Source organism: Rutidosis leptorrhynchoides, chromosome 8 (genome assembly GCF_046630445.1).
Source record: "Rutidosis leptorrhynchoides isolate AG116_Rl617_1_P2 chromosome 8, CSIRO_AGI_Rlap_v1, whole genome shotgun sequence".
NCBI classification, from domain to species: Eukaryota; Viridiplantae; Streptophyta; class Magnoliopsida; order Asterales; family Asteraceae; genus Rutidosis; species Rutidosis leptorrhynchoides.
Genome location: NC_092340.1, coordinates 94,122,501 through 94,133,145, shown reverse-complemented (window position 1 = coordinate 94,133,145; position 10,645 = coordinate 94,122,501). Strand labels below are relative to the sequence as shown.

The following is a 10,645-nucleotide window of genomic DNA, read 5'->3' as shown; positions in this document are numbered from 1 at the left end:
GAAACATACATTAACTGCTCGTAGAATTAGGGAAATTGACCAGACGCAAGACCTAGTTTGCGTGCTTGCGTACGCAAAGCTACTGGACGCAAGGTTGTCTTTGCGTCCTTGCGTGTCCCAGAAGCTTGTCTTTGCGTCCTTGCGATGGTCAATTAAACGGACGCAAGTTTTATCTTGCGTTCTTGCGTCCTGTTACTTTCTGCTGATTTTATTGTTACTTATGCAGGGATTTGTGGAAGGAAAGTTAACGATGAAGAATAAGTTGAGCGTTATAGGGGATGTGAAGAAGGTCATGACTGAGAATCAAATTAAAAAGTTTAAAGAAACGTGTTTCGGTCCATGGTTAGATCTAGAATACTTTGGTAATGATCCCGGGCTTGTACATTGCATGCTCCAACGGAAGAGTGTGCGGCCGGATAGACTAGATAATGTTAAGTACCCCGATGAGCATGAGGATATATGGTTTCATTTCCAGAACAATTTTTCGATTAGATTTGGTTGCCGTGAATTTTGTCTTGTTACGGGTTTTTTGTTTAGTAGCCGGACGGACATGGCACATTACATCCCGAAGAATTATGACGTCCAGACCGCACCTATTAGACGACGTTTATTTAAGGGTTTTAAAGATTCTCAAAATGTTTTGATTAGTGATGTTGAAAAGATGCTTTTAAAATCTGATCACAGCCGTATTAGTGACGATGATGTGGTGCGATTAGCAAATATCTTGATTGTAGAGAGAGGTTTTATGGGTAAACAAGGGATCCATGTTGTGAATAAAAAGTTTTTATGGCTAGTCGAAGAGTTATCGCGTGTTAATCAGTACCCATGGGGGTCTCGTATTTGGGAGCCAACTTACGAAGCGGTTAGTGAAGGTTTTGTTATTCGTGAAAGCCAATTAGAGAGTGGAAAGGCGTACACTTTGGCGGGATTTATGTGGGCTTTCAAGGTAAATGGTTGAACATTTGTTATTTAATGTTAATATTTAAGATATAACATAAATTAAATTAATTGTTTTTTTATTTGTAGATTTGGATTCTCGAGTCTTACCGTCGTACCATTAAACCGTTTGCAAAAAAGACTGACAAGAATGGAGTACCGAGGGCTCTTTTTTGGAAGCGTTCATCTGCCGAGTCATTTGGAATGTCTGAATACCTTAAACTCCTACATATTCAGGTTAGTTACATTTTTAAAATGTTAGCCTATCCTAAATTGTTGCATAGTTTATCTGTTATCTGTTAACAGACAGGTTCTGTTATGGGCGTAAGGTATCCCTTGCGTCCTTGCGTGTGTTTTTATGTAGACGCAAGGTATACCTTGCGTCCTTGAGTGTTTTTTTGTTCTTCAACGCAAGAGTTGTTTGCGTCCTTGCGTACGCGGTAAACTTTTATCTGTTTACATACAGGTTCTGGTATGGGCGCAAGATGTAACTTGCGTCTTTGCATGGGTTTTTAGGTAGACGCAAGGTCTACCTTGCGTCCTTGCGTGTGGTTTTGTTCTTCAACGCAAGAGTTGTTTGCGTCCTTGCGTACATGTAAACTGTTATCTGTTTACAGACAGGTTCTGGTATGGACGCAAGGTATCACTTGCGTCCATGCGTGTGTTTTAAGGTAGACGCAAGGTGGACCTTGCGTCCTTGCGTGTGTTTTTGTTCTTCAACGCAAGAGTTGTTTGCGTCCTTGCGTACACGGACGCAAGCTTTTCTTTGCGTCTTTGATTATTGGTTTCTGCTAATATTCTTATTTGATAATTATTTAATATGAATAATTAATTGTAGGATGAGTGTCCCAAGAAAAAGAGACCTTTTCGTGGTCTGCAGCCAACTGAAACAGAGCAGAGTTGTCAATGGTGGATTTAGAGTGACGTGTACTTTAGAGGAGGAAAGGTACCAGAAGATGAGATCGAGGTTGAGGTCCAGGATGATGAAGTTGATACAGATGATCCAGTTGTTGATGGGTCTGAGCAGACACACCACAAGCATTCAACAGGAGATGTTCATACAGAGGGCCTTCACGATGTACACAATTTACATCGTATGTTAGAGTTGTTGACAAAGCGGGTGGACAAACAAGAGAAAGACTTAATTGATTGCAAAAAACTTGTTATGCAACACGAAGAACTTTTATCGCAACAACAACAACAATATCAGGTACATTGAATTGAATTGATTTATGTTGATTTATTTATTATTATTTTGGTATTAATTGAATTGATTTATTGATTTATTTATTACTTATGTTATTTATTGTGTTTAGGATGATGATATGTGTTTCAATCGATCTTTGTCTGATAATGAGACTGAAAGGCCGTCTCCAATGCACATTCGACGTGGAATCAGAGAAAGAAAGCCAACTGGTGTATTAAGGTCCCCATTCACAACACCTGGGTACAGAAAACCCATTGAGAAGGTACAGCCCAGCAAATTAAAATAGTTGTATGTTAAATTATTGCAATAAACAATGGCTATTTAAGGTTGTTTTCTGTTACTGTCACGGACGCAAGACATGCCTTGCGTCCTTGCGTGTCGCAAGAGTGTTCTTGCGTCTTATCTTCTAGGCACGCAAGGTTGTACTTGCGTCCTTGCGTGGGTTTGTCGCAAGGTTGAGTTTGCGTCCTTGCGTATGTTTGTTTACTCTGTTGTTTATGTATTTTACTCAGTTGTCAAAAGATGTGATTGAGAAAGTGGAAAGCATGAATGCTGTAAAGTTAGGGACTGAAGAAGATCAAGGTCAACAACAAATTAATGAGGATGTGGTACCCATGGACACAGATGCAGCAGCAGAGGTGAGTTTGGCTGGCGCAAACCATCATTTGCGTCCTTGCGTCCGTTATCTTTTAGGCGCAAGGTTGTGCTTGCGTCCTTGCGTGTGGTCTATTCCACACACGCAAGATTATGTTTGCGTCCTTGCGTCTGTTTGAATTAATTTATATTAACCTTGTTTCCCATAATTATTGTAGGTTAGTGTTGATAAGCAGCCTGTTAAAGTGAGTAAGAGAAAAAGAAAGGAACAAGACTGGGCTACTGAGGAAGAAATTTGGGGGATGATTGACAGGTTTATAAATGATCAAGGAACTCTCCAACCACCGCCACCTAATGCCTGGAGAGATGGTAGAAAGCATGCAGGTCCAGCAAAAGATCCAAAGACAATGATTGAGAGCAAGCAAGAGACGCGTTGCATGTTCATCTTTCAAAATGAGCAATTCATTTTTATAAATCAAGACTTTTGGCTTCGATTACTGGCATTAGGGCATTCTGGTTATTTGGATAACTTGGTAAGTTTGTAAGTTTGTTATTTTGTTATTCTTTTGTTAATTTTATATAATTTTATACAATTTATAAATTTTACTAAGGTTACACTGTATATGTTAACTTGTTATATTTATAGCACATTGACGGCTGGGCTACATTTCTGTTGAGATATCGTCAGAGATTTCTCCCCCGAGCCAGTCAAGTTTATGCCACTCCTGAGTTTCCAGCTCAGGTGCTTAAGGCTAGTTCTAGATGGACTATTATGCCACTGGGATTCATGAACATGTTTGAGAGGTTCAAAACTTATTTTGACAATACTCAGAAGGAGGTGGGCACACAGGAGGAATCTACAACAGATGGAGAGGGAATTATTGGCCAAAATCCTCCAGATTACATGTACTTAATTGGACTTGGAGACGGTAGTGTTGACCTATATCCATCTTGGGCTGACTGTGATCAGGTAAACACAAGAATTTTTACAGAAATTTTTGTTCTGGAGCAGACGCAAGGACATTCTTGCGAGCTTGCATCTTTGTTACTGGACGCAAGTTCTCCCTTGCGTCCTTGCGTGTCAATGTCGCAAGGTCAACCTTGCGGCTTGCGTGTGTTTTGGAAACGCAAGGTTTATCTTGCGTCCTTGCGTCCCGTTGTCGCAAGGTTCACCTTGCGTCCTTGCATAAGTTTTGGGTTTTCGCAAGGTTTATCTTGCGTCCTTGCGTCCTTGTTCAACCTTGCGGCTTGCGTGTGTTTTGGAAACGCAAGGTTTATCTTGCGTCCTTGCGTCCCATTATCGCAAGGTTAACCTTGCGTCCTTGCGTAAGTTTTGGGTTTTCGCAAGGTTTATCTTGCGTCCTTGCGTCCTTGTTTTGTTTTAACCTTTCTGCCTGTCTGTTACAAGTCTTGATCCCATTACATTTTTGGAAAGAAGAACATTTCCTGCTGCTTCAGTTGAAGTTAGAAGAAATGAAGGTTTTTGTGTACGACAGTTTACCCGGACATGTCAGTGAAAAAAAACTTGACGAAGTTTTCAAGAGTCACCTTGCCAGTGTACTTGAAGGCGATTGACTATTTTAACAAGACGCAAGACTCCCAAATTGTTGGATACTATGAAAATAAAGAGAGTGTGGAGTTGATGATTGAACCTGGTCCCGTTGTGCCAATCCAGACTGGTGGTCATGGTGATTGTGGGGTTTGGGTGTGCATACATATGGAGAGGATTATTTATGGAAGGGAGGAGGTTGACAACATTGGAGATGCTAAAAAGGCTGCAGAGCAGTATAGAAACAGAATGGCAAGAACGTTTTTTCGTGCACGTTTTGATACACAAGAACCGCCGCCACCAACTCCACCAGTAGAGATTCAGGTTGATTGATACATTGTAGCTAATAGATAGCAGGTCTTGTATGCAAATTTGGTGTAAATAGGTTGCTGGTAAATTCACTTTTGCAACAGTTGTATTTGACACCCCACGCAAGGACGCAAGCTTATGCTTGCGTACGCAAGCTTAGATTTGCGTCCTTGCGTGTATATATTTTTCGTACGCAAGGAATGCTTTGCGTCCTTGCGTGTGTATACTTTCATCATCTTGCGTACGCAAGCGAAGCCTTGCGTACGCAAGCGAAGCCTTGCGTACGCAAGCGAAGCCTTGCGTACGCAAGCGAAGCCTTGCGTACGCAAGCGAAGCCTTGCGTACGCAAGCGAAGCCTTGCGTACGCAAGCGAAGCTTTGCGTACGCAAGCAAAAGCCTTGCGTAGGAAATCAAAGCCTTGCGTGTTTTGTAAAACAAATTACATTTATTACATAAAATAACACAGTAGGTACCTAGAATACAAGGGAAATACAACAATACATTACAACAAACGAAATCCAACAATAAGTTAAAAATAAAATTGACATTCCAAATGCGATAGTGTTACTAATTATCGCTCCCTAAATTGCACGTTGCATAAAACTGAGACTGATATGCCTTAAAAGCTTCAGCATCTGTGGCCTTCTCCTTACCCTTCTTCGATTTTGGGGCCGATGTTTTTACTACTCTTTTAGAAGTTGATTCACCTGTTCGGTCATAAGAAGCTGTGCACGTATCCCTACCATGACCTGGTTCTTTGCAACGAGTGCAAGTTCTTACGATTTTTTCAGTATCTTCACCCTTCGACGGAATACGTTTTGTACTTTTAGGGCGTCCAGGGGCTCTTTTCTCCTTAATGGGAGGGTTTACAATTTGTAAAACGCCGGGCGACGGATACGACCATTCTGACCGATGGGGCAAAGGAAGGATGTGTTCAAAATACGTATTTATATAAGTTTGAGTTGTGAACCAGTGTGATACAAATTGAGTAACATCCTCCACGCCGAAAAGTCGTGCTGCTGCAATAACATGACCGCAAGGTATCCCCGATAACTGCCACTGCCCACATGAACATACTTTATCGTCGAGATTAACCATTCCATTTTTTCTGCCATCTCGCACTTCTATTAGATTGTTTGTCGATGGAATTGCTTGCCATCTTCTAGATTTTCTCGTCCTCTTGCCTAGTTTACGTTCAGCATATGGGGTAACCGTTGAAGTAAGACTAACCGACTGGTTGCGATGTTTGAAATACCAATCTTGTACTGAAGCGCGAAAAAACTCAAACAACATGCAAACAGGTAGTTTTCGAGCATGTTTGGATAGTGCGTTAACAGACTCTACACTGTTGCTAGTAAGGTATGAATACCTAACATGTTCAGCTCTACTTCTGGACCATTTGTGGAAACCAACTTGTTCAAAATAATTGTAAGACGCTCTCAATCTTCTTCGAAATACACTAAGATGATCCTCAAAATCCGACCCACGGTAAGCTTTCACCATTTTCCAATAATGCCATTCAAAATATTTGAATTTGTTAGATTTAGTCTTGATGCTTCCAAACAAATGACGTGCGCAAAAACAGTGAAAGGCTTCAGGAAACACAGTTGAAACACCATGTGCTATTGAAGCAGCACGATCAGAAATAAAAGTAAGCTCTGAAATACGATCACTCATACCACAACTCATTAAATGATCTCTTAGGTTGCCTAAGAACCATGACCAAACCTCGTTTGTCTCGCCGCCACCAATTCTGTAGGCCAATGGCAGAATTCCATTATTGCCATCCATCGCAACGGCAACTAAATTTGTCCCCGAGTACCCTGCCTTCAAATGCGCACCATCGACGATGATTACCGGGCGACAATGTTGAACAAATGATCGAAACTACATAGATTTTAGCAGGTCAAAAGTGTTCAATTATAATAAGGTCAATTATAAGTTAAAAATGAGAGAGATTATCGATACTTACAACTACGCCAAGGGAATAGTAACACATCAAAAATCTATCTTCTTTGTCGGTGACCAAATTACTTACGCTTCCCGGGTTGTGGATCCTAATGTTATATAGGTAAAGGGGAAGCATTCGGAACGAGTCCTCAGCACTGCCATGAAGCATCTGTAATGTATGACATTTAGCCCTCCATGCTTGGTTGTAAGATATGCTGACACCGAACCGTTGTCCTATATCCGCACGTATATCATTTGATTTGTATTCCCGGTTTGCAGACTTGAAAGAATCCACAAGCATACTACCCAACACCTTTTTGGTAGCATGTTTATTGTTTCCCATAATTAGTGTGCGTGAGCATGTGTGTACGTCATGCAATTTCTTTACCATAAAGTTTTCAGTGTTCCGTATTTTGTAAGCACTAATTTTCCATTCACAATTTGGCAACACACAATTAGCGGTGTATCGAGATTTGTCCGTCTTTACAGGCTTAATTTGGAAGTTTTCTTCAAGACATTTTGTAAATAGAGTGTTTATGAACTCGGCCTTGTTCAAAAAAGTTTGACGAACTTTAATTAAATCTGATACCCTATACATGGTTGGTGTTTGTGTCGTAAATTCAGGCTCTTGCTCTTTCTGACTCAATAGAGGTGGCATATTCCAGAATAAATCTTGCTTTTCTTCTTCATATTGATCTTCTTCGTCTTCGTCTTCGTCTCCGTCTTTTTCTCCATCTGAATCACTAGATGCGACAACAGATATCTCAAACGGGTGGTCTCCTTCTTTAATTTTACATACGTTTTCAACACCATAGTTAAACATATCAAACTCTTCAGTGTTTGGAGGTGGCATTTCAGGCTCTCCCGCTTCTAAATTATGAAGGTTTGGTTCAGTGACTTGTGTTGAGTGTGTTTCTGGGTTTGGTTGTGGTTGGAGTGTTTCTGGGTTTCGTTGTGGTTGGTGTTTTTCGTAGTTTCGTTGTGGTACGTGTGTTTCTGGGTTTCGTTGTGGTAGATTCATTCGTACTTTCTCAACAACATAAATATCAATCGGAGCATTTACAATTGCATATTGTAAGAACTCTTGAAAGTCTTCATAATCATCCGTAATATCAAAAACATGGTTATTATAAATGTATCTCATTGAAACAGGTGAATTGGGTGGCATTTGTATTTTTTTAAGAACATTTTTTAATAATATTCTCTGATTCATTAGTTTTACAGGTGCAACAGGTAGTTTTAGCCGAATTCTAAAACAATCTTCGGGTAAATACTTGGGAATGTTGTTAATATACTCAAAAGAACCCCCACAACATATATGAACAACAAATTATCTTCATTAACACAATTCATAAATATTTAGGTAGTGAAAAAATGCTTGAAAATGTACCTTGTGTAGCCAATAATCACTGAAATTCTTTTGGAATGAGTTGTTAGAAAATGATAAATTTCAAGTTCCCGGGACATTCTTTATATAGGATCGAAATTCTATCCATGAAAATCTAGAAAATCTAATGAAATCTTATCCTGAAAATCCTTTCCTGATAAGATAAAGGCGCAAGGACGCAAGGACGCAAGGACGCAAGGAGGATTGCGTACTTGCGCCAGTGTGTACGCAAGGTACCTTGCGCGGGCGTTTAAACATGTCATTTAACCGTGATAAAAATTAAAAGAATACGCAAGGACGCAAGAAGGCAAGGTCGCAAGGTACCTTGCGCCTTGCGAGGGCATTTTGTCAATTTTTTTTTTTTTTGGGCTCTGGTGCAAGGGGTAAAAAATATTTGGGCATTTTGGTGATAACCCCTTAAATTTTACATGCTTAGTGATAAAACAAATCGGATATATGGAGTATCATCTTAGTGTTAATCAAATGTTTATAGATCAATTCATTTTAAAAGTAATAAGAATACTACTAATAGAGTTATACACCTTCTTATAATAATAATAATATATATATAAATAAAATATAAAGATATACATTATAAATATAAAAATAAATAAAGTATATATGTTTAATGAAAATACAAGTGAATAAACTTAATTTTGTTTAATACATGCTAACTTAATTTAACAGTATGATGTCTATTTAAGTCATTCTATCAAATAAGTGTTGGATACACTGATTTTTTTCAATCACTCAAAAGATTAATTATTTGGATATTACTATGTCAAACTGCTGATTTAAACACCATTGTCCATTGGTCTATAACATGTTTTGTTATAACTAATTTTTTTGATTTTAATTATTTCAAATGCATAATCAATTTTATAAACGCTGATCCAAATACCACCTTAGTAATACCACCTTAGTAGATCTAAAGTATAGGAATATTTATAAACCACAACTTGCAATAACAATAATAGCAAGTTTATCCTGATTAATACCTAACAGCAATAAACTAAGTTTCAACAAAATTTTAGTAAATGAATAAATAGGGAAATTATGTACATATCTATTTTGTTGTCTTTATTAAATTTTATTATTTTAGTTCTAGTTGTCGATTGACGACTAATTAAGGTATCATGTGTTGTCTTTACTTTATTACTATCTAGTTGAGATTGCATTATTCCATGTTCGAATTGTAATGCGTATTGATATCGGATTTTACCTCACACGATTAATTTTTTCATGTGGAGGGTGGCATAAATATACTCCCGGCTAGACTTAATCCTTCGGCTTAGGTGTCTCGAGATTGATAGGATTGAATGTATGAATGCCGTTGAATCCTTAGACCATCTCTTGTTCGAATGTTGTTTTGCAAAGAGCTTTGGCACAAGGTTTGTATGTGGTTAGAGCTTCAGATCCCTCAATTTTCATGTTGGAATGAATGGGTAGAGTGGTGTAACGGATGGCATATTCAATCGGCGAGGATATACAAGGTTTCCGCTAGTGGCTTGCTTATTTTGGTATATTTGAAAGACGCAGAATAATATGTTACTATTAGTTAAGAAAAAGAACAAGTTATAATCTTTAAATGCATTGAATGCTTTCACATTCATCATAACCTAGAAAACGAAATTGATGATTAAGGGTTCACAAATAGTGTATTTTATACAAAACCTTATTTCAATAATCTCATCGTATGTGTGAAGGAGGGTATATTAACAGCATGTTGTTAGTAGCAGCAGCGGTAGAGGTGCTAGGAGCAGTAGCGACGATGTTGTTGGTGGCAGCGGCGGGGGCGGCGGTCTTCTTTGTTTATGATCTATGGTCGAGGTTTTAGAGTATAGGGTATAAGGTTTAGGGTATGGGGTTTAGGGTATAGGGTTTAGGGTTTAGGGTCTAGTGTTTATGGTTTAGGGTCTAGGGTTTATGGTATAGGGTTTAGGATTTAGGGTCTAGGGTTTCGGGTTTAGGATCTAGAGTCGAGGTTTTAGGGTATAGGGTTTAGGGTCTGGGGTTTAGGGCATAGGGTTTAGGGTTTAGGATTTAGAGTATAGGGTTTCGGGTTTAGGATCTAGGGTCGAGGTTTTAGGGTATAGGCTTTAGGTGAAGCGACCCATCCTAATCCATAAGGACGAATACAATAACATATGATTACATCGCGAGGTATTTGACCTCTATATGATACATTTTACAAACATTGCATTCATTTTTAAAAGACAAACTTTCTTTACATCGAAAGTTGACAGCATGCATACCATTTCATAATACATCCAACTATAATTGACTTAGTAATAATCTTGATGAACTCGACGACTCGAATGCAACGTCTTTTGAAATATGTCATGAATGACTCCAAGTAATATCTCTAATATGAGCAAATGTACAGCGGAAGATTTCTTTCAAACCTAAAAATAAACATGCTTTCAAGTGTCAACCAAAAGGTTGGTGAGTTCATTAGTTTATCATAAACATTCATTTCCATCATTTTAATAGACCACAAGATTTCATATATTTAATTATACACGTAACCCGAGTACAAAATAACGAGCGTAACCCGCGAATTAAAAATCATTCATATGGTGAACGCTTGATAACCGACTTAACTTTAATGCATAGAATATCCCCAAACAGAACCTCTCGTCTGTATAATAATAATAATCTCGAAGTACTAAAGCATCCGTACCCCGGATGAGACTTGTCGAGGTCCATAGAT

General features: G+C 38.7%; 1 protein-coding gene across 1 annotated transcript; it reads left to right on the top strand.

Moving 5' to 3' along the window:
* The first annotated feature begins 1,887 nt into the window (after nucleotides 1-1,887).
* Nucleotides 1,888-4,619, top strand: LOC139863629 (uncharacterized). The gene is made up of 7 exons (XM_071852241.1): nucleotides 1,888-2,146; nucleotides 2,253-2,405; nucleotides 2,656-2,781; nucleotides 2,956-3,270; nucleotides 3,384-3,707; nucleotides 3,750-3,831; nucleotides 4,234-4,619. The coding sequence occupies exons 1-7, from the start codon at nucleotides 2,033-2,035 to the stop codon at nucleotides 4,617-4,619; spliced, it is 1,500 nt and encodes a 499-aa protein (XP_071708342.1). The 5' UTR covers nucleotides 1,888-2,032.
* Nucleotides 4,620-10,645: the final 6,026 nt, after the last annotated feature.

Excerpts from the sequence above, each read along its gene's own strand:
- LOC139863629 (XM_071852241.1), top strand. The coding sequence starts at position 2,033 with ATGTTAGAGTTGTTGACAAAGCGGGTGGACAAACAAGAGAAAGACTTA. Across the intron at positions 2,406-2,655 it reads ACAGAAAACCCATTGAGAAG|TTGTCAAAAGATGTGATTGA; the intron begins GTACAGCCCAGC and ends TATTTTACTCAG. Across the intron at positions 3,271-3,383 it reads CTGGTTATTTGGATAACTTG|CACATTGACGGCTGGGCTAC; the intron begins GTAAGTTTGTAA and ends TTATATTTATAG.